The sequence below is a fragment of the Amblyraja radiata genome, chromosome 8, assembly GCF_010909765.2.
Source record: "Amblyraja radiata isolate CabotCenter1 chromosome 8, sAmbRad1.1.pri, whole genome shotgun sequence".
Taxonomy (NCBI): Eukaryota; Metazoa; Chordata; class Chondrichthyes; order Rajiformes; family Rajidae; genus Amblyraja; species Amblyraja radiata.
The window spans coordinates 30127498-30155487 of NC_045963.1; the positions used below are offsets into that span (position 1 = coordinate 30127498).

A 27990-nucleotide genomic window follows, 5' to 3' on the forward strand; every position below is an offset into this window, starting at 1 on the left:
TAATGGTTCTCATTTTCAGGATCTGAAGGTCACTGACTAGACCAGCATCAGTCTGAAGAAGGGTCTCGACCCAAAACGTCACCCATTCCTTCTCTCCAGAGATGCTGCCTGACCCGCTGAGTTACTCCAGCACTTTGTGACTAACTTCGATTTAAACCAGCATCTGCAGTACTTTCCTATACAGACCAGCATTGACTGTCCTTTCCTATTGCAAAAATTCTTGAACCATTCCAGTCCTTCTGGTGGAGGTATTCCCAATGCACCTCTGGTGAATAGTTCCAGGACACAGATTCAGCAACAAGAAGAAAATAGTGACACATTTCCAAGTCAGTATGGTGTACAGCTTGGAGGGGAACCTGTATGCAGTGGAGTTTCCATTTACCTACTATTTTCATTTTGATATTTTGGATCATAGATTTAGAAGGTTATGTCAAGGTCAGCCTATGCAGGTAACTGCAGTGTATTTGCAGGTGGTACACATTGAAACCACTGTGCACTGGTGAAGGAGGGAATAAAGTAGCCTACTTTGACCTGGATGATTAAATTATTGCAGCACTTGTATAGACAAGCGTTGAATATTACATCACGCTCCCAATTTCCTCAGCATGTTAGGGGGGTGAATTATTCACTGCAAGATACTCAGCGTCAGACCTGCTCCTGAAACCACAGTAGAAATGCGACTGGCCTGGCTAAGTTTAGGACACTTGAAAAAGCATCCTCTTCAATCAATCAACTTAGAAAGGCAGCCAAAGATCATCAAAAAACACAGTATGAAAATATAATTGTGTACATTTAATTGGAATGAAATTTCCAGCATTTCATTTAAAACTGAACCAGGGACATCTTTTTAGTACAGAAAATTAACGATAAACACACACCAAATCATTATAAGCAGCAATTTAGAATTTCTAATTACTCCCAGTTATTTCTAATAACCACAACAATAAACAATCCAATAGAGAAACAATGCTTAAGTCAGCTTACACATGGTTGGACCAACATCAATGATTGCAGTAAGCTGATATTGTAGTGCCTCCGAAGCCATGTTGAATCCAGTCATTGGTGAAAGACGGCAAGAGAGCCGGATGGTTTCTCCTTGTTGAGCTCTGAATGCTGCAAAACACAAGTCACATAAACATTTCTATCACTATCAAATTGAAATTGCTTCAAGTGGCTAGCTGGACCAAAGGCTCATGCTCTGTATGCATGCTAAGCAAATTGACAAATACCAATACGATAATCAAATCTCATTCTTACTTAGAGGCAAATTGCTAATTCCATTGTACACCAAGGTAGAAGCAAAGGATTTGTGGAAAATGTTCAATAACAAACAGTTTAGGAAGAAAACTAGAATCACATTATAGTTTTGTTAAAAGGTATTACTACTTACAATTGAAAAATGCATTGAAATCCTCATCGTTGTCAAAATCTACACGGGAATATTCACAGCTTGGGCTGTCACTCTTGGAAGGAAAACCAACCTAATTAAAAGACAGGATAAGTTTAAACAACTCCATACAATTTCTTCCACTGAATTCCCACACAAATTTTGATGGAATTGAAACAAAAAACTGAAAATTCAGACAATCCCTTTATTGGTAATTATTCGTAAAATTCAGACAATCCCTTTATTGGTAATTATTCGGTAAACTACAGCCAACCAGAAATTGACATATTATCATAATTTTAGTTCAATCACAAAGCACCTTCATAATTCCCAGCAAGGCTCTGACAGGGAGCATAATAGTATTACAGATCCATTTTTCAGTTTGGTATGGGAATTCCATACTTCTGATTGGCATGTAAAAGCTTGTGAATGGAAGATTCAACTTTAAATAACCCTTGAAGGTATGAAACAATCCACACTTCATAAATACCCAATATAAAACATTGCAACCAAAATTTTGTGCTCTGTGTTAAATTCCAATATCCGACTGTGCAACAGAAAATGTGACTTTAATATTTTGTTTGCTCTCAGGCAATGGTCTACCTCCATCTTGTGCTTGCTTCATGATGACAAACAATATACAATAGACAATAGGTGCAGGAGTAGGCCATTTGGCCCCTCGAGCCAGCACCGCCATTCAATGTGATCATGGCTGATCATCCACAATCAGTACCCCGTTCCTGCCTTCTCCTTTAAATTATGTCACAAGCTATCCACCAGGCACCTCCTACTCCGCGCAAGATAGAATCTCCAGCTCCCACAGTTGGATTACTCCAACTGGTGAAAATACCTCGATATCTACCCTGTCATGTTCCTCAGGAACTTGCACATTTCACACTCCATTTTTTCTAAACTCCACAGAATATAGATCTAATTTCTTTAGCCACTCATAGGGCAAACATTTTCATGCCAGAGATTAGCCCAGTAAATTGGTTGGTTACCTCCTATGCAAGTATATTCTTTTTTTAAATAAGAGAACCAAAGTAGTGAAGTAATTGCTTTGTCATTCTCTCCTAATTTATAATCATCACAATACAGCGCATCACTGTCGACAAACTTCTCTGTTGACTTGACTAATCTAATGAGAGACGATTCAATCTGCACTGACCCAATGCCAGAAGCTGGATCGACACAGTAATCTATATCAACCTGTGGTATGGTGAGTTACTTGCATTTGTACATATTCCGAGGCAAAGTTCAAAAAGCATTATCAATTTGTTCACTGAAGCACACAATGGCACGAGTCAGCTCCACAGGACAAGTCACTTAGTTTGCATATCTGACACCAATGTCATGCAATAGATTAGTGTCCACTTTGGTATGCTGAGCTGAAAAAAATGCTTACACTCACTGACTTATGCATGCCTGTGCAGGTACTATCGCAACATTTAGCAGGTGCTATAACTTTAAGAAACATTTAGACAGCAATATGGATTGGGTAGGTTTAGTGGGATGTGGACCAAAAGCAGGCAGGTGAGACGATTGTAGCTGGGGCATGGCAGTCAGCTTGTGCAAGTTGGGCCATGGGGCCTGCTTCCAAGCTGTATGACTCTATGACTGCTCAAGTGGAGGTGGATGGAGAATAAACATTTAAAATTGCATTCAGAACATTTCTACATTCAGAATTTTTAGTCCACACATCAAGTGCAGATGGAAGCCCAGTTTACATGGCAACACCTCACAAGCTATCCACCAGGCACCTCCTACTCCGCACAAGATAGAATCTCCAGCTCCCACAGTGACCTCATTGCTTCAGTATATTCCAAGCTCAGAGGGGAAATTAGCTTCCTGCCTCAAAAATTTGCCACAAATCATGTTTCTACTACATAAGTGATAACCCCAAACAAAACAAGTTTTCCCAATACACTCAGGGGGAAGATATCATATTAAAAAAGAGTAAACGCACAACCACGCATACCTTCAGAAGGTTTGCCATTGTTGCATGTAACAATTGTGGGATAACGTCCAGCAAAACAGGATCCTTGGAGACGTGCTCATATCTTAAAAATGAGCACCAAGCTATCTGGGTTGAAGATCTTAAATACTAGACAAAAGAAAAATGAAAATTCATGGTTAATTCTTAGGCCACAATTTGTTCTCGCTTTGCCATCAAAGCCAGACAATTTATGCAAATAACTCATTCCTACTATGCATTAACCCGGAACAAATGAATTTCACATTTTAGAGAATAAGCAAAAGGCAGACACTATATACAAGTACCAAAAATATTAGACAGTTTGCAGCAGCTCTGCAATCATCTTTGGTCAAGAGCCACCATGTAAATTGAAGATACATTACCACAAAATATCTGTACCATACACAGAAGAATTACCTGACTGGGGTGATTAGTGAATGCCAAGAATGCTTGTAAATATTTGTTGAAATTAGGAGGCTGGCAGACATCTTTATCACTACCCTGGAAAAACAAAAGGTCAGTCAATTCAAGACTGGGATAAGTGTTCAAAAAACATCTTTGATTTTCCTAAGGCAAGTTATAAATTTAGCTTGAAAATAGCTGAGGCCACAGAATCACAAGGATCACAACATTTTAATGATTATATCTTATCAACTGTAAATAACTCATTTATTCCAAAACATTTCTGTTCAGTAGCCTGGGTAGCTCAGTGGTATTAATTCTCTTTTTTTTTTTTTAAATACAAAAACTTTTCAGCAATGCAAATAAACTGCAACAAAATTTTCTTTACCCCATTGCATTTTGCATTCTCCTAAAAATGAAAATATTTATTCATTATGATTTATCTCTGACAAAATAAAGCTGATTTTGCACTTGCAGTACAATTCTCTAAATCTCCTGTAATTAATACTTTAATAATGTATTTCAATGAAAATAAATGTTCGTTACCCAAATTTGTTAAATTCAATACTGAGGCCCCAAGGCTACAACTTGCCCAAACTGAAGATAATGCACCTCAAGCTTAGACAGAATGGGAACAGGGGAATTCAAGTGACTAGCAACTAGAAGCTCAAATTGAAAACTGAATAGAGGTAAACACAAAATGCTGGAGTAACTCAGCAGGACAGGTAGGATCTCTGGAGAGAAGGAATGGGTGACATTTCGGGTCGAGACCCTTCTTCAGACTGAGAGTCAGGGAGATGATCTGCAAAGCAGGCATTCATTCTGAATCAATCGCTGATATTTATTTGCATCCCTCAGTCTGCAGGAGACCACACCATGTGCACCAAAACTGGAAAAAATGCAAGCATATTGCTGCATCACCTGCCAGGACTTTTTGGGTCCTTGGATGATTGGAAGGAAAGAGGCAAATAAGGCTAGATAGACACAACATGCTGGAATAACTCAGCAAGATATGCAGCATCTCTGGAGAGAAGGAATGGGTGACATTTCTGGTCCAGACCCTTCTTCAGACTGATGTCAGGGGAGTGGGAGGTACATAGATAAGGAAGTGTATAGATAAGGAAGTGTAAGGTGTGAAAACAGGACAAAGTGAATGGAGCCAAGGAAAATGTAGAATAGATCATTGTTAGTTGGGAAAAGGCAACAACAAAGCAGAGATAAAATGTAGTCGGAGACAGTAAGACTCGAAAAGCAATATCTGAATGAACATCTTCTGCACTGTCCAAAGCCTCCACATTCCTCCTATAATGCTTTAACTAAAATTACACACAATAGTCCAAATGAGGGTCACCAAAATATTACACAGCTACAACATAGCTTTGCAACTTTTCACTCAATGCCACGGCCGATGCAGGCATGCTGTATGCGTTTTATACTGCTTCAAAAAATAAAAACCCAATATTCCAATATTAGTGCAAAACAAAACAAAAAGCCCAAAGCCCAAGTGCAACCATGACAGTTCATAGTTAGAAGTTTAGTTCGCATTTGTAGTGCATCAGGAATAGCCAGAGACAATACTATGGCTATTTATCAATACAGGTGCACAACCTTTTATCCGAAAGCCTTGGGACCAGACACTACTCGGATTTCGGAATTTTTCGGATTTCCGAATGGAAGATTTTTAGCGTAGATTAGGTAGGTAGCGCGGGCGGCTTGAAAAGTCTGGAGCGGCTGCCTCCTCCCCGGAGACCGGGGAATCATTGTAAATCATTGCTTAAATGTTAGTCAGTTAGTTTGGAGGGATTTTATGTGGTGGGGGGGGGGGTGAAGGGAGAAACTTTAATTCTTAGTCCCCTACCTGGTCGGAGAGGCGGGGAGCGGGCAATGCCTTACCGGGTCGCCGTGCAGTAAGCTCCGGAGCGCTGTGGCTGCCGACTCCCAACATCGCGGAGCTGGGGCTGCGGGCGTCCGGCCGCGGGCGGCGCCGGTTGGAGCTCCGACCCCGGCAACTCTACCCCTGGCTGCGCGGCGCTCCAAATCCAGCGCCGCCCACGGCCGGACGCCCGCAGCCCCAGCTCCGCGATGTTGGGAGTCGGCGGCGTCGCAGCGCTGGGATACCAGCGGGGAGCGGGCAATGCCTTACCGGGTCGCCGTGCGGTAAGCTCCGGAGCGCTGTGGCCACCGACACACATCGCGGAGCTGGGGCTGCGGGCGTCCGGCCGCGGGCCGCGGGCCGCGCTGGATTTGGAGCGCCGCGCAGCCAGGGGTAGAGTTGCCGGGGTCGGAGCTACAACCGGCGCCGCCCGCGGTCGTACGCCCGCAGCCCCAGCTCCGCGATGTTGTGAGTCGGCGGCCACAGCGCTCCGGAGCTTACTGCACGGTGACCCGGTAAGGCATTGCCCGCTCCCCACCTCTCCGACCAGGTAGGGGACTAAGAATTAAAGTTTCCCCCTTCACCCACCCCCCCCTCCCCTTCACATAAAAGCCCTCCAAACTAACTGACTAACATTTAAGCAATGATTTACAGATGTTTAAGTGTCTCCCCGGTCTCCGGGGAGGAGGCAGCCGCTACAGTAGTACAGACCTGGGTTGACCGTGGGTCGTTTCGGGTCAAGTTTGGCGCCAAACGCGAGCTTTGGTGTGCAGACGACATCCTGGAAAAAATGTCCGGTTTTCGGAGCTTTTCGGTTTCCGGAACTCCGGATAAAAGGTTGTGCACCTGTACTGTAAACAGTGGTTAGCATGAAGTTACCACGAAAACGCAAAGGTGGCACTCGTGTTCAACGTACCCACAGTGCAGTCAGCTGTCCTCCCAAGGCAGTAAGTACTTGACAAAGTCTTTTAAGAAACATGTAGTGTTGTTCCACAAGCCCTGCTCCATGAGCTGTCCTGCAAGAATAAAACGTTGAATCTTTCCAAAATGGATAATCTCAAAGAACAGTATTTGAAGGAAACCATTTGGCTCCTTGAGTCTCAGATTAATCTTTGAAGGAGATTTCAACTTAATTACACAACACAATTTCTAATTAATCAGGTTAATTGCTTTTTTGCTGGTTATCATAGGATACAATTCCACCAGTCTTTCTATCAGTGCATTCTTTTTGAAGTAGTCTGTCATGTTCTGCCTGGTTTGTTTGTTAAATATTTTCGTCTTTGACCTTCAATTTACAGAGAAAATTCTCAATAAACTTCTCAATTTTACATTAATATTTCCCTTTAACATTTTCTGACCCAAAGAAAATAATCCCAGTCAACAGATAGCACATGGATGAATTCCCTTGTTCCCAATATAGCCTGATACTCAGATCACGTAATATTTGTCAAGAGAAAAACAGAGTTAACAGTCCAGGTCATTGACCGAGAATATTCCTTTTAGATCTCCGAAACCTCAAAAATTTGGTAACCTGTCTAAATAATTTTCATTTCCCCCCTCAATTAAGTGATCCCATTAACAAATGCCAAGTATCCCACCTAGCTTTCGTAACCAGCTTATGAAATTTGCCCTGTAACCTTAAAGGACATGCTCCGTAACCCAGACTTTAAAAATATCATAATGCTTGCATTCTTTCACAAAACAAAGACATGAATTTTCTTTTGCTGTATAAACCCATTTCACTTATTTGTCACAGGGCGGCAACAGTCAAACAGCGGGAGAGTTGCTGCCTTATAGCGCCAGAGACCCAGGTTCCATCCGGACTATGTGTGCTGCCAGTAAGGAGTTTGTATGTTCTCCCCGTGACCTGCGAGGGTTTTCTCCAGGAGCACCGGTTTTTCCTACACTCAGGTTTGTAAGTTAATTGGCTTGGTAAAATTGTAAATTGTCCCAAATGCATGTAGGATAGTCAGTGTGCGGGGATCGCTGGTCGGCGCGGACTCAATGGGCCAAGGAGCCTGTTTCTGCGCTGTATCTCTCAGCTAATCTTTAAACCTAACCTGCTGAAAATACATTGCAAAAATTTGCTTTAAGCATATTATGGCCTGCTCTTGATTTATGAATCATGTAGTTGTATTTTCTCCAAGAAATATTTCAATTTTTACTTTTCATCATGGCCCCATGACAATCCCAACCCTTGCATCAAGTAAACTATTTATTTATAAGAGCTCCTAAATCCAAATTCTTTCAAAATTATCTCTAGTTAAACTCTGCTTCGCACTTCATCGCCAAATATGTCACCATGTTGTTTGTTTCATATTATTTTATCATCTAAACAAGTCTAGGAACTAAGAATTTTGAAATTTAAAATGCCAATTCTGAAGAAAATTATATACCCATTTAAATCATAATTTATATTACGATACTTCTCACAAAACACTTACTGTGCAGCTGATAAAATACAGTGCATGGCAGCATCACTGAAAAGGACGAGGAGAGGTTTCCGATCTTCTAGCTTGCCCTAGCAAATGTGGAAAACACTGGTGAGTAAATATGGGTTTAGAGTTTTACAGTTACACCATCTACCATACACAGTAAATACAACCCAGGAAAGAAAGCCAATCAAATGAAGAAGTCCCTTATAAAAAAAGCAGTACAAATAGCTATAGGTACTTAAGACATATTTGACTGTGGTAACCTCAAAAGTGAGATTTAATTTTGCCAAACTAAGTTAACTGGATACAGTCAAGTATTGTGGCCAAAATACTTATTGTGCACAAGTACAGCAAAGTTTTTCATAGTGCACTCCATTCAAAAACATCATGAATCCATTACCACTTTAATTTTATCCAGGTGGAAAAAAACAAAAATCATTAAAAAAAACTCCAGGTAACATCCCGAAAAAAACAGAACAGTACAGCAAAGGACAGGCCCTGACGCCCACAGTATCGATACTAACCCTGAGGCTAAACTAATGAATCCCATGTGCCCACACAAGGTTCTCATCCCTCTATTCCCAACCTGTTCATGTGTTGTCGAAAGGCCTCTTAAATGTTGATGTCCTATCTGCTTCTATCACCTTCCGCAGCAGTGTGTTCCAGCAACCATGCTCTCCAATACTTAATATTTCCACCCCGGGAGAAAAAAAAAAGACTAATTTACCCTATCTATGCCTCCCATACTTTGATACATCTCTACCAGGTCACCCCTCACCCTTTGATGCTCTAAAGAAAGCAATCCCAGTTTGTACAACCTCTCTTTATAGCTAATTAACATTGTGAAGCTCGCGGTCTCTGGTCAGAGACCGACTTCGGGAGCTCCAAGTGAGCTTCTCCCGCCCCGACGCGAGAGCTTCGACCACCGGCTGCAGGAGCTTCGACCGCCAGTGGCGGGAGCTTCGACCACGGGAAAAAATGAGGGAAGAAGATAGACGTTATTGCCTTCCATCACAGTGAGGAATGTGGGGAATCCGCTGTGGTGGATGTTTATGTTAACTTTTATATAGTTGTGTGCCTTGTTGCCTTTTTTAATATGGCTGTAGGGTATCACTGTACCTTAAGTGGTACACTTGACAATTAAAGACCTTTGAAACTTTTACATTCCAATTTACATTCCAGGATCGGTCCGAGTCAGCATGGATTTACGAAGGGGAAATCATGCTTGACTAATCTTCTGGAATTTTTTGAAGATGTAACTCGGAAAATGGACAAGGGAGAGCCAGTGGATGTAGTGTACTTGGACTTTCAGAAGGCATTTGATAGGTCCCACATAGGAGATTAGTGGGCAAATTTAGGGCACATGGTATTGGGGGTAGAGTGCTGACATGGACAGAGAAGTGATTGGCAGACAGGAAACAAAGAGTAGGGATTTACGGGTCCCTTTCAGAATGGCAGGAAGTGACCAGTGGGGTACCGCAAGGCTCGGTGCTGGGACCGCAGCTGTTTACAATATACATCAATGATTTGGATGAAGGGATTCAAAGTAACATTAGCAAATTTGCAGACGACACAAAGCTGGGTGGCAGTGTGACTGTGAGGAGGATGCTATGAGAATGCAGGGTGACTTGGACAGGTTGGGAGAGTGGGCAGATGCATGGCAGATGCAGTTTAATGTGGATAAATGTGAGGTTATCCACTTTGGTAGCAAAGACAGGATGGCAGATTACTATCTAAATGGCGTCAAGTTGGGAAAAGGAAAAGTACAATGGGATCTGGGGGTCCTTGTATATCAGTCTATGAAAGTAAGCATGCAGATACAGCAGGCAGTGAAGAAAGCGAATGGCATGTTGGCCTTTATAACAAGAGGAATCGAATATAGGAGCAAAGAGGTCCTTCTGCAGTTGTACAGACCCCTAGTAAGACCACACCTGGAGTACTGTGTGCAGTTTTGGTCCCCTAACTGGAGGAAGGACATTCTTGCTATTGAGGGAGTGCAGCGTAGGTTTACAAGGTTAATTCCCGGGATGGCGGGACTGTCATATGCTGAGAGAATGGAGCAGCTGGGCTTGTACACTCTGGAGTTTAGAAGGATGAGAGGTGATCTCATTGAAACGTGTAAGATTGTTAAGGGCTTGGACACACTAGAGGCAGGAAACATGTACCCGATGTTGGGGGAGTCCAGAACTAGGGGCCACAGTTTAAGAATAAGGAGTAAGCCATTTAGAACGGAGACGAGGAAACACTTTTTCTCACAGAGAGTGGTGAGTCTGTGGAATTCTCTGCCTCAGATGGCGGTGGAGGCAGGTTCTCTGGATGCTTTCAAGAGAGAGCTAGATAGGGCTCTTAAAAATAGCGGAGTCAGGGGATGTGGGGAGAAGGCGGGAACGGGGTACTGATTGGGGATGATCAGCCATGATCACATTGAATGGCAGTGCTGGCTCGAAGGGCCAAATGGCCTGCTCCTGCACCTATTGTCAATTTAGGCAACAATCTGGTGAAACACTTCAGCGCCCTTCCAAAGCCTACACAACCTCCTCTAGTGCAACAACCAGAAATGAACACAATATTTCAAGTGTGTAGTTAGTCCCAGGGTAACCAAACCTAATCGTTGACTTCATTGATAGGGGTTGGTGTACATTCCGCATCAATGATGCTGAAGTGGAAATGATCAAGAACTGCACGATTCCGAGTGTAAATATCACCAATATTTCCTGCCGCAACCCACAATGACACAATGGACAGGAAAGCATACCAACACATCTTCTTCCTCAGATGACTAAAGAAAGTCAGCATGTGTCCAACTTCTCTTGCCAATTTCCATAGAAGAAATCCTGTGAGGGTGCTTCAATGTGGTGAGCAAGAAAGTGCAAGTCGTGGATACAGCCCAATCTATCAAACAAACCAACGTCTTCCCTATCACCCCCCCCCCCCGGAACACAATTAACACTACAGGCTCTAGAAAGCAGCCAACATAATCAAGGATCACTTACATCCCGGTCATTCCACTTCTCCCCTCTCTTGTCAGGCAAAAGATACAAAAACTTGAAAGCACATACCACCAGATTCAGAAACAGCTTCTTCCCTGGTGTTATCTGACTATTCAATGGACCTCAGAAGCCAAAGATGTAGTCCCAATCTCCCAATTTGTATCAATGCAGCCCTTGCGCATTTTTAATCTGCACTCTCTCTGTAGCTGTAACATTGTTATGTTGCATCACTATATTGTGCATGCTGGTCTTCTTCACTTTGCACTACCCGTTATACATGTGCATGGTTTGATTGTACTCATGTAATGGTATGTGTAGGGGGGAACTGCAGATGTTGGTTTACACCAAAGATAAACACAAAATGCTGGTCAAATCTCCAGCATTTGTGTCTACCTTAGTCTTCAGCATTTTTGTCTACCTTCGATTATTCCAGCATCTGCAGTTCCTTCTTAAACAAAATGCTGGAGTAACTCAGCAGGTCAGACAGCATCTCTGGAGAAAAGGAATACATGACATTGAGTCAAAACCCTTCTTCAGACTGGCATGTAATAGGATGATTTGACTGGATAACACACAACACTGATTTTCACCGTTTCTTGGTATGCATGGCAATAACAAAAAATATATACCAACAGTTTCCTCTCGCATTTGACCTCCCAGAAAAGAAAAGCTCCCGAAGTACCCAAATCAAAACGTTAATTTTCAAAATTAACTTTTGCCAGACGATATTACCTTTCTGCTTATGGCAATAAGCAGACACTCTGCAGCCTCTAGTTGCAATTCTGGTTCCGTTAATAACATACACAGCACTTCAAGTAGCTTGCAGCTATCAGCTGTGATGTGGTGCAAAGCAACCCAGTCGACATATCCAGCCAGGGTACTAAGTGTTGCTATTGCAACACGACAGTGTGCCTTAGCCTAAAAGGGGACAAAGATTTTGAAAATGAACTCAAAGACTACTAAACATATGCAATATTTAAAAGATCTTTCAAGAGTGCGGGATACAGCATTACACATACATAGCACCACAATGGATGAAAGAACTAAGATATTTACCAATGTTCCTTTCAATAAGTTTTAGGAGTCAAAATAAAAATCAAGGCTTCTTTAACATGAAAATGCTGAAAATATCCAAATCTACATGAAAACAGAAAATACTGGAAATGTGTACGAAGGAACTGCAGATGCTGGTTTACACTGAAGATACACAAAATGCTGGAGTAACTCAGCGGGTCAGGCAACATTTCTAGAGATAAGGAATAGGTGACATTTTGGGTCGAGACCCTTCAGACGCAGGGGAAAGGGAAACTGTTTCGCCCTCCCCTGATTCAATCTGAAGAAGGGTTTCCACCTAAAACATCACCTATTTATTTTCTCCAGAGATGCTGCCTGACCCACTGATTTACTCCAGCATTGTGTGTCTATCTTAAATGTTGGAAATATGGATGCCTGATGAAGTGTCTTCGGCCTGAAACATTAAATAATTTTCTCTTCCCACTCATGCAGCCTAATCTGCTGAGTATTTCCAGCATTTGTTTTTGTTTAATGGAATCTTAAAACCAAGCCTTCGAAACACTTTGCAACCACAGGAAAACCAATTGCAGGGCTATTATTCAGAGAAATGTTGAGTTTTATTATTCTGGTGTTACATCTGTGAAACACCTGTGGTTCCCTGTGGTCGGTTTCTCCACACCATCTTGTGTTACAATCTGTGGAATTCTCTGCCACAGAAGGCAGTGGTGGCCAATTCACTGGATGTTTTCAAGAGAGAGATAGATTTAGCTCTTGGGGCCAACGGAATCAAGAGATATGGGGAAAAAGGAGGAACAGGGTACTGATTTTGGATGATCAGCCATGATCATATTGAATGGCGGTGCTGGCTCGAAGGGCCCAATGGCCTACCTTTCACCCATTTTCTACGTTTCTATGTTACATGTAGGACAGTGAATAAAACAAGAAATAATGTAAAAGAAAACCTACCTTATTTTCTTGAGTAGTATCTGCTTTCTGAAAGAAATTGAAAGCAAAATATTAGACAAAGCAGTTATAATGCATATAAATCAAAAACAGTGGCTCAATAAACAGGTCACATATATGCAGATATTGGGAAAATCAAAGGAATCAGCTAAAGAATTGGCAAAATATCCACAACCATGCACAATAAAAGCAGACTGACAATTCACTATTAAAATGTCTAGGCACGTGACTATTTACCAGAAAAGCCATGGGCCAGTAAATAAACTGGTCAGCCAACCATATAAGCATCTAACATTGAGCGGAAGAATATCTTGACTAAAGTTTGTCCTTATCCTCCTCCAAAGGCACATGTCAATACCATGATAACTAGGTATTTTGTCCAAGAGGCAGCCCCAAACAAGAATTTTCAGAGGTTTTCTCCACACCATGGAAGAAGTGGAACAACAATCAACAAAATGTTCATTCACAAAATGTGACATAGGTAGTCAAATCCTATTTATACCCAAAGCCATTAATTTTCCAGTAAATCTCACAGTAATTACAAAATAATCACAATATAAACACATCATTTACTACCCCGTCTGATCCAATACTTAATGTGATTATGACGACTGTGACAATTATTGGATCTACTCCTTCACCAGACATCTCCAGGTACTTCAAATAGACAAAAATCCATCAAACTGAAATTAACAAAGACCCCTCTCAACTATATTTAACAGGAAGTGTCATAGAGTATACCAACCATTGCATGCAGAAGACTTTCCCCAAGAAGACTTCTTCCAACATTTGTGGACCACCCACCTCTACACACCAGAATGGGTAACACTTGAATCAAGCCATCCCGTAACCTAATTTACATAATCTCACCTCACAAATTAACATTTGGAGCCCAAGAACTACTCTGCCATATCTGAAACCACTCCCTCCAAGAACATCACCAAAATTCGCCAAAAATGCAGTGCCCAGAACTGCTGAAAGTACTCCAGGTATGGACTACCCAGGGTTTTCAAAACTGTGGTATAACTTCAACCTTTTGAACATTAACCTCTAAAACCAAGTCCAGGAGTCCACTAGCTCCTTCAATTATTTTCTACATCTGTCCATGACATTTTAGTAACCTGTGTACTTGAACTGAGACGTCTCTGTAGATGTCCGCCTGCTATCAGTTAGTCATTAGGTTATCCTGCCTTCCTCCAGTGAGCTGAAACAAACTCCTAGCCTTGTTGACATTCATTAACTGGAAATATCAACTCGTGCCATTGCATTATACCATTCAGCAAACTTTAATATTCTAGAAGACAACTTTTGAGCTTCATTTTGCAAGATTAGCAGCCGTAAATAAAAATGCAGCATTTACCAGTTGTTTGTAATTCTGAGTGTGTTCCTGCAAGATATCCAAAAGAAAACTGAAGAGCTGCATCATATTTTGAGTCAGTGCGTGCTGAATATCCTTGCGCCTCTGAGCGGGTATAGTCTGAAAAGTTACCACATCTTCCACCAGGCGCAGTAGAATCAACATTACCAGTTCTGTTTGAGTTTCCTAAAAAATAAAATAGTTTCAAAACTGTTCAGGGCTAATATTATAAAATTAGGATACAAACAATAGGTTATTTCAACAAGGGAATTACAAACTAGATAGCAAATGTGTAATGTTTTCAAAATTTCAAGATGAATAATGATTTTCTTTTTTAAAACATTTTGCTTAACTGATACCATCTATAAGAAAACGCAACCATAGAAAAAAAGGACCAGGTCAATAGGCCAAAGATAGACATCAAAACCTTGGGTAACTCAACGGGTCAGACAGCATCTCTGGAGAAAAAGAATAGGTGACGTTTCGATTTGAGACCCTTCTTCAGACCGAGACTCAGGGGAAAGGGAAAAAAGAGATATAGATGATATATAGAGAGATGTAGAGATACATCTCTAGTTTACTTTTCCCCTGACTCTCAGACTGAAGAAGGGTCTCGACCCAAAACATCACCCATTCCTTTTTTCCCCCAGAGATGCCATCTGATCCACTGAATTACTCTGGCTTTGCGTGTCTAATTTTCGGTTTAAACCAGCACCTGTAGTTCCTGCCCACAGATAAATAGCCCCTTAACCCTGTGCCACATTTCATCAGCATCCTTGCAGTTCTATCTTAACTTCACTCTCCAGCACTTGCTTTACTCCCTAAAATGTCCAGAAATCTATCAAATTATCTTCTTAATGATACAATAACCAAGCCTTTACAATCCTCTGGAGTCGAGAAATCCAAAGGTTCATTAGCACAATAATTTTTTAAAAAAATCCCATCTCAATCTCAAACTTCAAGGGTGGTTATCTCTGGGTTGCTTCCAGCACCTCGTGCTAGTGAGGGTAGGAACAGGGCAGGCACGTGCCGTGAGTAATTACTCAGGGTAGGCAGTAAGTCGGCTTTAAATTTTTTTTAAACTGCTCATGCGCAGATTGTTCTCCTCACCGTAAGCTGTCAGTCGACTTTTATAAAGTCTTCAAAAGCCATATCTCTTAATAAAGTACCGTATCCCCCTGCGTCGAAGACACACCCACATTTTGAGTTGCTAAATTTTGAAAGAAGGCTGGCGGGACATAGAATTTCTCACGCTCAAGGAGTAAAAAATAAAAATAAAGAAAGTAACAATTCAATTTGCCCAAGGTTTCCAAATCTCCGTCACATCCTGGAATGTATACGGGATGGTTTTTTATACCAATACGTAGATGAATCGACGAGAGGCCATCCTAGACTGGGCATAGTGTAATGAAGAAGTATCAGTTAGTGATCTTGTTGTGCAATGCCTCTTGGGCAACAGTGACCATAATATGGTGGAATTCTGCATTAGGATGGAAAGTGATACAGATAATTCAGAGACTAGGGTCCTGAACTTATAGAAAGGAGACTATGAGGTATGAGGTAAAGAAAGGAGACTATGAAGGTGTGGAGGTATGAGACGGGATCGGCTGGGATAGACTGGCAAATTATACTTCAAGAGTGGACAATAGAGATGCAATGGGAAAGATTTAAAGACTGCATGGATGAACTCCAAAAATTGTTCATCCCTGTCTGGCGAAAACATAAAGTGGAAAAGGCGGCACAACTGTGGCTAAAGACAATAGGTGCAGGAGTAGGCCATTTGGCCCTTCGAGCCAGCACCGCCATTCAATGTGATCATGGCTGATCATCCCCAATCAGTACCCCGTTCCTGCCTTCTCCCCATATCCCCTGACTCCGCTATTTTTAAGCCCTATCTAGCTCCCTTGAAAGCATCCAGAGAACCTGCCTCCACCGCCCTCTGAGGCAGAGAATTCCACACTCACCACTCTCTGTGAGAAAAAGTGTTTCCTCGTCTCCGTTCTAAATGGCTTACTCCTTATTCTTAAACTGTGGCCGCTGGTTCTGACTCTCCAAACATCGTGAGCATGTTTCCTGCCTCTTGTGTGTCTAAGCCCTTAACAATTTTATATGTTTCAATGAGATTCCCTCTCATCCTTCTAAACTTGAGTGTACAAGCCCAGTTGCTCCATTCTCTCAGCATATGACAGTCCCGCCATTCCGGGAATTAACCTTGTAAACCTATGCTGCACTCCCTCAATAGCAAGAATGTCCTTCCTCCAGTTAGGGGACCAAAACTGCACACAGTACTCCAGGTGTGGTCTTACTAGGGGTCTGTACAACTGCAGAAGGACCTCTTTGCTCCTATATTTGATTCCTCTTGTTATAAAGGCCAACATGCCATTCGCTTTCTTCACTGCCTGCTGTACCTGCATGCTTATTTTCATAGAATGATGTACAAGGACCCCTAGATCCCGTTGTACTTCTCCTTTTCCCCAACTTGACGGCATTTAGTTAGTAATCTGCCTTCCCGTTTTTGCTACCAAAGTGGATAACCTCACATTTATCCACATTAAACTTCATCTGCCATGCATGTGCCCACTCCCCCAACCTGTTCAAGTCACCCTGCATTCTCATAGCATCCTCCTCAGTCACACTGCCACCCATCTTTGTGTCATCTGCAAATTTGCTAATGTTACTTTGTATCCCTTCATCCAAACCATTGATGTATATTGTAAATAGCTGCGGTCCCAGCACCGAGCCTTGCGGTACCCCACTAGTCACGGACTGCCATTCTGAAAGGGACCCGTTAATCCCTACTCTGTTTCCTGTCTGCCAACCACTTCTCTATCCATGTCCACACTCTACCCCCAATACCATGTGCCCTAATTTTGCAAAATAACCTCCTATGTGGGACCTTATCAAATGCTTTCTGAAAGTCCAGGTACACTACATCTACTGGCTCTTCCTTGTCCATTTTCGTGGTTACATCTTCAAAAAATCCAGATTAGTCAAGCATGATTTCCCCTTCGTAAATCCATGCTGACTCAGACTGATCCTGTTACTGCTATCCAAATGAGCGGCTATCTCATCTTTTATAATTGACTCCAGCATCTTCCCCACCACCGATGTCAGGCTAACTGGTCTAAAATTCCCCATTTTCTCGCTCCCGCCTTTCTTAAAAAGTGGGATAACATTAGCTACCCTCCAATCCACAGGAACTGATCCCGAGTCTATAGAACATTGGAAAATTATCACCAATGCATCCACGATTTCTAGAGCCACTTCCTTAAGTACCCTGGGATGCAGACCATCAGGCCCTGTGGATTTATCAGCCTTCAGTCCCATCAGTCTATCCAACACCATTTCCTGCCTAATGTGGATTTCCTTCAGTTCCTGTCACCCCAGATCCTCTGGCCACTACTATATCAGGAAGATTGGTTGTGTCCTCCTTAGTGAAGACAGATCCAAAGTACCTGTTCAACTCATCTGCCATGTCCTTGTTCCCCATAATAAATTCACCTTTTTCGGTCTTCAAGGGTCCAACTTTGGTCTTAACTAATTTTTTCCTCTTCACATACCGAAATAAGCTTTTACTATCCTGCTTTATATTCTTGGCTAGCTTATCTTCTTGGCTACCTAAAGAGGGAAATCAAGGACAATAGGTGCACAAGTAGGCCATTCGGCCCTTCGAGCCCATTCGGCCATTCAATGTGATCATGGCTGATCATCCCCAATCAGTACCCCGTTCCTGCCTTCTCCCCATATCCCCTGACTCTGCTATTTTTAAGAGCCCTATCTAGCTCTCTCTTGAAAGGACAGTGTTAAATCCAAGGAAATGGCATATAAATTGGCCAGAGGAAGCAGCAAACCGGAGGACTGGTAGAAATTTAGAACCCAGAGGAGGACAAAGGAGTTAATTAAGAGGAGGAGAAAAGAGCATGAAATACAGTTTGCGGGGAACATAAAAACTGAGTAAAAGCTTCTGGAATTTTTTGAGGATGTAACAAGTTGAATGGATAAGGGAGAGCCAGTGGATGTGGTGTAATTGGACTTTGAAAAAGCCGTTTTCAAGGTCCCACACAAGAGATTAGCGTGCAAAGTTAGAGCACATGGTATTAGGGGTAGGGTAATGACATGGATAGCAAAATGTTTGGCAGACAGGAAGCAAAGAGTAGGAATTAACAGGTCCTTTTCAGGATGACAGACAGTGACTAGTGGGGTGCCGCAAGGCTTGGTGCTGGGAACCCAGTTATTTACAATATATATTAACGATTTAGACGAGGAAATTAAATGTGACATCTCCAGGTTTGCGGATGACAAAACTGGGTGACAGTGTGAGCTGCGATGAGGCTGCAGGGCGACTTGGATAGGTTGGGTGAGTGGGCAGATGCATGACATATGCGGTATAATGTGGATAAATGTGAGGTTATTCACTTTGGTGGCAAGAACAGAAATGCTGATTATTTGGTGTCAGATTAGGAAAAGGGGAGGTGCAACGAGACCTGGGTGTGCTTCTACATCAGTCACTGAAAGTAAGCATGCAGGTAAAGCAGGCAGTGAAGAAAGCTAATGGCATGTTGGCCTTCATTGCGAGGACTCGAGTTTAGGAGCAAAGAGGTCCGACTGCAGTTGTACAGGGCCCTGGTGTGACGGCACCTGGAGTATAGTGTGCAATTCTGGTCTCCTAACTTGAGGAAGAACATTATTGCTATTGAGGGAGTGCAGCATAGGTTCACCAGGTTAATTCCCGGGATGGTGGGACTCACATACGATGAAAGAATGGGTCGACTGGGCTTCAATTCACTGGAATTTAGGATGAGAGGGGATCTTATACAAACATATAAAATTCTTAAAGGATTGGACAGGATAGTTGCAGGAAAAATGTTCCAGATGTTGGGGGAAGTCCAGACCGGGGATCACAGTTTAAGAATAAGGGGTAGGCCATTTAGGACTGGGATGAGGAAAAACTTCTTCACCCAGAGTTATGAATCTGTGGAATTTTCTGCCACAGAAGGCAGTGGAAGCCAATTCACTGGATGTTTTTCAAGAGAGTTAGATCTAGCTCATAGGGCTAAAGGAATCAAGGTATATGGGGAAAAAGAAGGAGCGGAGTACATATTTTAGATGATCAGCTATGAATATATTGAATGACTAGACTAAGTGGGACCCGTTGGGTCCCATGTTCACACGGGAGGGCTGGTCCCCCGACGCAATATTCCACCTCTCCACCAATTCCAATATTGGTGGCCAGTGGGGGGCTTTCTGGAGTGCTGGTATGGGTTCTTGGGGTGGCAGCTCAGTCCCTCAAACCTGATCTGCTGGCAGCTCACTCACGGCTGGTGGGCTGGCAGTTGACTGATGACTATTCCTTGAAATTCCATTTCAAGCAGGGTGCAAGGCCACCAAATTCAAATCCATGTTCCTACCATTTCAAGCAGGGTGCAATGCCACCAAATTCAAGTGCAGTTTCTTACCACTATGAGCAGAATGTAAGGCCACCGAATTCAAGTGCAGTTTCCAACCACTTCAAGCAGGGTGGAAGGCCACCGAATTCAAGTGCAGTTTCATACCACTTCAAGCTGGATCCAAGGCCACCAAATTCAAGTGCAGTTTCATACTACTTTCAGCAGTGTGCAGGTTGCAGTAAGTAGTGCCTTTCAACTTCATGCCACCATTTGCAGTAAGTAGTGCCTTTCAACTTTAAGCCAAAGCTCCAAAGCCACTATTTGCAGTAAGTAGTGCCTTTTAATTTCAAGCAAAGCACCCGCCACTATTTGCAGTAAGTAGTGCCTTTCAACTTCAAGCCAAAGAACCAAAGCCACCATGTGCAGTAAGTACTGCCTTTCAACTTCAAGCAAAACACCCGCCATCATTTGCTGTAGGTAGTGCCTTTCAACTTCAAGCTCCCAAGCCACCATTTGCAGTAAGTAGTACCTTTCAACTTCAAGCCAAAACACCCAAGCCACCATTTGCAGTAAGTAGTGCCTTTCAACTTCAAGCCAAAGCTCCCAAGCCACTATTTGCAATAGGTAATGCCTTTCAACTTTAAACCAAAGCTCCCAAGCCACCATTTGCAGTAAGTAGTGCCTTTCAACTTCGTCAAACCACCCAAACAACCATTTGCAGGCAGTGCCTTTTTACTTCAAACAACCCATATTTTCATTTTCAAACCACATTAAGGGTACTCACAGATGTGTAGACATTTGTTCAGTGTAATTCAGAGCTCAGAGAGACGTGACCCTTGACTTCATCCATCTTGCAGAGATTGAGTGAGGCACACCACTTCCTGGTTTTATAGTCCCTCCCCCTCCCTCCAGCAGGGGCAGCAGAGAGAATGGTGATTTTTTTAAACTTCAAGCCAAAGCTCCCAAGCCTCCATTTGCAGTAAGTAGTGCCTTTCAACTTTAAACCAAAGCTCCCAAACCACCATTTGCAGTAAATAGTGCACTTCAACTTCAAGCCAAAGCACCGAAGCCACCATTTGCAGTAAGTAGTGCCTTTCAACGTCATGCCACCATTTGCAGTAAGTAGTGCCTTTCAACTTCAAGCCTAAGCACCCAAGCCACCATTTGTAGTAAGTAGTGCCTTTCAACTTCAAGCCAAAGCACCCAAGCCCCCACGTACAGTAAGTAGTGCCTTTCAACTTCAAGCAAAACACCCAAGCCACCATTTGCAGTAAGTAGTGCCTTTCAACTTCAAGCTCCCAAGCCACCATTTGCAGTAAGTAGTGCCTTTCAACTTCAAGCCAAAACACCCAAGCCACCATTTGCAATAAGTAGTGCCTTTCAACTTCAAGCCAAAGCTCCCAAGCCACCATTTGCAGTTAGTGCCTTTCAACTTTAAACCAAAGCTCCCAAGCCACCATTTGCAGTAAGTAGTGCCTTTCAACTTCAAGTCAAAGCACCCAAGCCACCATTTGCATTAAGTAGTGCCTTTCAACTTCAAGCCAAAGCACCCAAACAACCATTTGCAGGCAGTGCCTTTTTACTTCAAACAAACCATATTTTCATTTTCAAACCACATTAAGTGTACTCAGTTGTGTAGACATTTGTTCAGTGTTATTCAGAGCTCAGAGACGTGACCCTTGACTTCATCCATCTTGCAGAGATTGAGTGAGGCACACCACTTCCTGGTTTTATAGTCCCTCCCCTTCCCTCCAGCAGGGGCAGCAGAGAGAATGGTGAATTTTTAAAAAACATTAATATCTCTCTGATTTGTCATCGATGGGAAAAATCCTCCGCACCCGTAAGGCGGAGGGGGGCTCTGAGCGAGGTGGCCAAAAATGACGGCCGTAGATGGCGGCGTGCTGTCGGAAATCGCAGCACAGTGGGCCAAAAGCAGTCAAGACCAGAGTTTTAGTAATATAGATAGATAGATGGATGGTGTTGGCTCGAAGGGGATACTCCTGCACTATGTTTCTATGCTTCCATGTTAATCCACAATGTTCTCATTCTCAAATGTCGATCATAGGGCCATCAGACAGGGGAAACATCCTCCTTGCTTGAAGCCTGTCAAGCCCTTGAAGAATTTTGTATACTTTTAATGGATCGTTTACATTCTTCAAACGTTAAAGAACACAGTTTCAGTCTTCTCACCCTCCTTAGATAGTCAAACCTGGAATCCTTCTACTGCACCTTCACTCCATTATTTCAACGGCAACTATATCCTCTTAGTTAGGGAGACATAACTGTACAAAATGCTTTAAGCAGTCTGATCAAGGCCACGTACAGTTGCATTAAGATTACCTTGCTCCTGTAATTAAACCTTCTCATTATAAAGTCTTGTAGATCATTTGTTCTCTTAATCATTTGCTGCACCTACATGTTGGCCTTCAGCGACTTGAGTACATGCTCAGATTTCTTTCAACGTCAACAGAACTCCATCTCACTCCATTTAACAAATGATATGCTTTTCTGTTTTGAGCAAAATGGCGGCCCTCACTTTCCCCTCCTCAGTCATTTACTACAGTTTTTGTCCACTTACTCAGCTTACCCATACTCCTTGAAGCCTCTTTACATTTTCCTTTGTGCATGCAAATATATTGAGTTTACCACCGTCAGCAAACTTGAAACAAAATCATTTTTGTCTCCTTGGTCAAATTATTGATGTACATGGTAAATAACTGGAGCCCCACACACAGTTATCTGCAGTAGGCTACAAGTCACAACTCATCATCCAAAGAATCAGTCTATTCTCACTTTGTTTTCTATCTAATCCATGTCAGTACATTACGAACAATTCCACATCCTTTAATCTGGTTAACAAACCTTCAGTGCTGGATCCTTCTGCAGGGTGCAATGTCAATGTAAGTAGTGTAACCGTCACAGGGCTGCAGTGGCCTTGGTTCAATCCTGAAATCTGGTGCTGTCAGCATGGAGTTTGCATGTTCACCCTGTAACTATGTGGGTTTTCCCATGGTCTCAGTGTTTCTCCCCCATCCAAAATGCTTGGTGATTGTTCATCCACAAAAAAACTTAGATTAGTCAAATGTGATTTTCCCTTCATAAACCAATGGCGATTCTGTTCCATATTATCTTTAAACAGCAACATTATTATGTCCTTCATGAGAGATTCCAGTATTTTCTTACTGGCATTAGGCCAAGAGGTCAGTAATCATTCACTATAATTAAATTGTTTCCTCTTTCCCTTTTTTCTTAAATAATGTGGTTACATTTGCTACCCTTTAATTTGCAGGAACAGTTCCAAATTCGTCACAACCTTGGAAGAAGGCCACCAGAGAATCCACTATCTCAATAATCAATTCTTTCAAATTGCTGGAATTAATCAAAAATGATTCAGATTACCATGTATCATGGATCATATTCTGCAATTTGACAGCCAACTCTAATTGCATCTAACATACTTCTACTATTTTAAATGCAGAATGAGATAAGCAAAAACCTGAACATTTAAGTGGGGGTATTTTTCCCCATGGGGAAAAAAGAGCAAGCAAAAGGGATATGAGAGGTTTTCAAAACGACTGGACTGTTTGATGGTAGGCAGAGCAGATTTTCATTTGCGGAGCACACCACCAAACCAGGAGGAAAACAATAAGGAATTAAGTAGTAGTGCCATCCTTCAGTGCAGGCAGCACATTTGCCAAATGCATTTTAGAGATAGGGAAGTGCCAATAGAGTTGAACTGAAAAGAGAGAAAGGCTCAAGTGTACAGCAGCACAAATGTAGGCAAGGCCAGGTTCAGTCAAATGATCTATTTCTGTTGCATATTCAGAACTTTACATTTAAAAGATAAAAAACGAAAGGAAAAGCTGGAATCATTGTTGAAAATTTACACAGTTTTACAAATGAGCATTCCAGTCAGACCACCCTTTTCTAGTGGTTTTGAACTTACTCCCATAGCAGTTAATTTATCCATCTCATTTAACATGTCTGGCCATTGCTGTGGCCACTCTCGCTTGATCATTTCTACCACAATCCGGGAAAGGGCATCTTTGATGTAAGCCTCTTCCACCATGATGTTATGAGTACCCTGATGAGACAAGAAATATTTAATCAAATGCATTGTTTGACTTTATTGCAATTCATGCTGGATTTTAGCTGTGGCAACACATCAATGTATGCGACTGCAGAGATGACTACAAGGTGGAGAACAAGCTTATAAAGAACATCAGAAGTAGCACAAGGTCATTCAGCACCGCAGCCTGCTCCCCCAGTGAATGAGGTCACAGGTGATCTTTTACCTCAACGTAACCCACATTGACCAAACCCATGTTCCTTCACATGGCTCAAAGAAACTTCACCCACGTACAGTATCCAAAACTGTAGTCTGTGTACACAAGAGATATTGCTGCTTCAAATTGAAAAAAATTGCACACAGTTTTAAAAAGTAGGCCAGATGATACTCAACCTGGCTCTCTTCTCACGTTCAACTTCTGCAGGATCCCTGTAATCACACTTACCTTTTGCTGCCACACAGTTCCCAACGTCCTCAAGACTTTGCTGCCATGGCCGTTCTGGAAGGCGGAGCAGTCTGAAAGCGATGACATGGCCTCAGGCAGCACAAATTGAGGCCCCACCCCCAGACCACCCTGAAAGCACAGGCTGCCAATGGCCTTTTCCACTCTTTCTAAATGTCTAGAATCAGAAACATTTAGAAATAGTTGAAATACAATTAATTTTTTTAACTTAAAAAATGTAAACATTTAAAGTTAATTTGAAACCAATATTATGTTAATAAGTTTGAAAAACCCTCAGCTCTACTTATATTTTCCGCACACATCAGTAGATGAATGGATAAGAGATGTGTCAGGTGCATCAGCTCCGGCCATTGTAAGGCAGAGGGGTCAATGACCAACTGCAATTGGCCCCTCGTTTCATCACCTGAGAGAATCGCCCCTGGATTCAATGCAGACTCCGATGGTGCAGCAAGGTCAGATGTACCTGCAGCTGATTTAGTGCTTTTCCAATTTCTCCAATGGTTTACGCAATTGCAGAAGTAAGGAATGCACTGCCACGTGCATTGAGAGTAGCCGTTGCTTCTGAATGGAACTGCCAGCCAGCCATTACAAACCCCAGCCTCTTAAAATGCACACTAATTCAAAACATCTAATCCTCAAATTCATGTTGGATTGATTCCAAAACCAAAAATAAAAACAGAGACCATAATTTATGTCGGATGTTGATTTGCATTGCATATCACGGAATCTACTACTTGGAATTTATTTAAACATAGCAGTTTAACAAAGTAAACAAGCCCAGAATCAAGAAATAAAGATCAGGTCAAAATGCAATGACCCATCCTCCTGAACAGTGGTTGAGCAGACCCTCAGTACAGATTCGCCTCCAAAAGCAGATGTCCTCCAAAAGGTTCAAGAAGTCATGGATTCATGCAAAACTCCACCCGATTGAGAAGTTCCTTAGAAGAATAAGGGCAGTCATTCTGTCATGTAACAAATAATTACTTTCTACCTCTATCATTGAGAAAATTATTCTGTGAAAGCAAGAACATATAAACTACAGGAATCTAGACTCGGGCTTAAAAAGAAAATCATTTCTTGATCTGTATAATAAATACAGATCTATCTTCAAAAAACAAGCTTTCGTCCTATTAAGTAAATACGTACAGCTATAACAAATACAGATTTCTGAATATAGCAGAAATAAGAAAGAACATGATAGGCAGAGAAAAAAAGCACAAGAAACCAACTAACAAGCCTCAACAATTATTCTTTGGTTCATGATTTATCCTATTATTTGCAAAACAACACAGATACATCTCTAAGACATTCATTACATTTCATCATTATTCATTACATTTCACCATTATTCCTTCCTCCAATTTGCTTGCAATCTCTAGGTATATTGAAAGAGAAACGGTCAATTTTATGTTAGATAACCAGTCCTGAAAAGAGTCCTAGGACACGCGACAAGTGTGTCAGATTAAAAGGTGCCAAATAAATCAAAGTATTAATGAAGAGTGCAGAACACTGAACTGACGCCGCCTCCCAATGTGTCTAAACTACCCAACCTTTCAGAAAAATCAAGAACTCCTGCCAATATTACTTTCAATCGTTCAAATACACAATATTTCACATTCAGGCAACCCAAATATTTGCATAAAATATCCTTTATTTCTAAAAATGGTCACTGACTGAAGGAAGAATTGATAGAAACAGAGAACCATAGAACATAGAAAAATAGGTGCAGGAGTAGGCCATTCGGCCCTTAGTCAGAACCGCCATTCAATATGATCATGGCTGATCATTTAAAATCAGTACCCTGTTCCTGCTTTTTCCCCCCATATCCCTTCATTCCTTTAGCCCGAAGAGCTAAATCTAACTCTCTTAAAAACATCCAGTGAATTGGCCTCCATTGCCTTCTGTGGCCGAGAATTTCAGATTCACAACTCACTGGGTAAAGAGGTTTTTCCTCATCTCAGTCCAAAATAGCCTTCCCCTTATTCTGAAACCGTGACCCCTAGTTCTAGACTCCCCCAACATCGGGAACATTTTTCTTGCATCTAGCCTGTCCGATCCTTTGAGAATTTTATATGACTCTATAAGATCCCTTTTCATCCTTCTAAATTCCAGTGAATACAAGCCCAGTCGACCCATTCTTTCATCATACGTCAGTCCCGCCATCCCGGGAATGAATCTGGTGAACCTACGCTGCACTCCCTCAATAGCAATAATGTCCCTCAAATTAGGAGACCAAAATTGCATACAGGTGCGGTCTCACCAGGACCCTGTAAAACTGCAGTCGGACCTCCTTGTTCCTAAACTCAAGTCCTCTCGCAATGAAAGCCAACATGCCATTAGCTTTCTTCACAGCCTGCTGTACCTGCATGCTTACTTTCAGTGACTGATGTACAAGCACACCCAGGTCTCGTTGCACCTCCCCTTTTCCTAATCTGACACCAAATAATCAGCTTTTCTGTTGCCCTGCAGCCTCATAGCATCCTCATCACAGCTCACACTGCCACCCAGCTTTGTGTGATATGTAAACTTGTTGATGTCACCTTTAATTCCCCCATCAAAATCGTTTATATTGTATATAACTGGGGTCCCAGCACCGAGCCTTGCGGAACCCCACTAGTCACTGCCTGCCATTCTGAAAAAGACCCATTAATTCCTATTCTTTGCTTCCTGTCTGCCAACCAGTTCTCTACCAGTCAATACCCTACCCCCGATACCATGTGCTCTAATTTTGCACATTAATCTCTTGTATGGGACCTTGTCAAAGGCTTTTTGACAGTCCAGATACACCATATCCACATTTCCTTATCCATTCTACTTGTTACATCCTCAAAAAATTCCAGAAGATCAGTCAAGTATGATTTCTCTTTCATAAATCCATGCTGACTTTGACCGATCCTGTCATTGCTTTCCAAATGCACAACTGTAACATCTTTAATAATCGACTCGAGCATCTTCCCCACTACCGATGCAAGGCCAACTGGTTTATAATTCCCCGTTTTCTCTCTCCCTCCTTTCTTAAAAAGTGGGGTTACATTGGCTCAGTCCACAGGGACTGATCCAGAGTAGAGAGAACATTGGAAAATGATCACCAATTCATCCACGATTTCTCGGGCCAGCTCCTTGGGTACTCTGGGATGCAAACCAGATCAGGCCCTGGCATATCTGCCTTCAGTCGCAACAGTTTACCGAACAGCATTTCCTGACTAATGTGGATTCCCTTCAGTTCCTCCCTCCCACTAGATCCTCGGTCCCCTAGTATTTCTGGGAGATGTGTCTTCTTTGGTGAAGACAGAACCAAAGTACTCGTTTAACTGATCTGCCATTTTTAGTTTCCCATTATAAATTCACCCGTCTCCGATTGTAGGGGACCTACATTTGTCTTCACTAATCTTTTCCTTTTTACAAATCTAAAGGAGCTTTTAAAGTCAGTTTTCATATTCCCCGCAAGCTTTCTTTCATGCTCTTTTCCCCCCCTCTTAATTAACCCCTTTATCCTCTGCTGAGTTCTAAATTTCTCCCAGTCCTCCGGTTTGCTGCTTCCTCTGGCCTTTTCCTTGGATTTAACACTATCCTTGATTTCCCTCTTTAACCACGGTTGTGCCGCCATCCCAAATTTATTTTTTCGCCAGACACAGATGAACAATTTTTGGAGTTCATCCATGCAGTCTTTAAATT

At 42.2% G+C, this 27990-nt stretch overlaps 1 protein-coding gene across 2 annotated transcripts in view; it reads right to left on the bottom strand.

Moving 5' to 3' along the window:
* xpo5 (exportin 5) overlaps positions 1–27990 on the bottom strand; it is an 89689-nt gene that overhangs the window by 44699 nt on the left and 17000 nt on the right. For both annotated transcript variants that reach the window (XM_033025481.1, XM_033025480.1), the window contains exons 4-13: positions 23730–23867; positions 14400–14582; positions 13043–13069; positions 11795–11980; positions 8082–8158; positions 6554–6653; positions 3780–3863; positions 3366–3491; positions 1391–1481; positions 985–1113 (exon numbers count right to left, since the gene is read on the bottom strand). In XM_033025481.1, the coding sequence (XP_032881372.1) occupies positions 985–1113; positions 1391–1481; positions 3366–3491; positions 3780–3863; positions 6554–6653; positions 8082–8158; positions 11795–11980; positions 13043–13069; positions 14400–14582; positions 23730–23867 (1141 nt within the window). The remainder of the gene's footprint in view (positions 1–984; positions 1114–1390; positions 1482–3365; positions 3492–3779; positions 3864–6553; positions 6654–8081; positions 8159–11794; positions 11981–13042; positions 13070–14399; positions 14583–23729; positions 23868–27990) is intronic.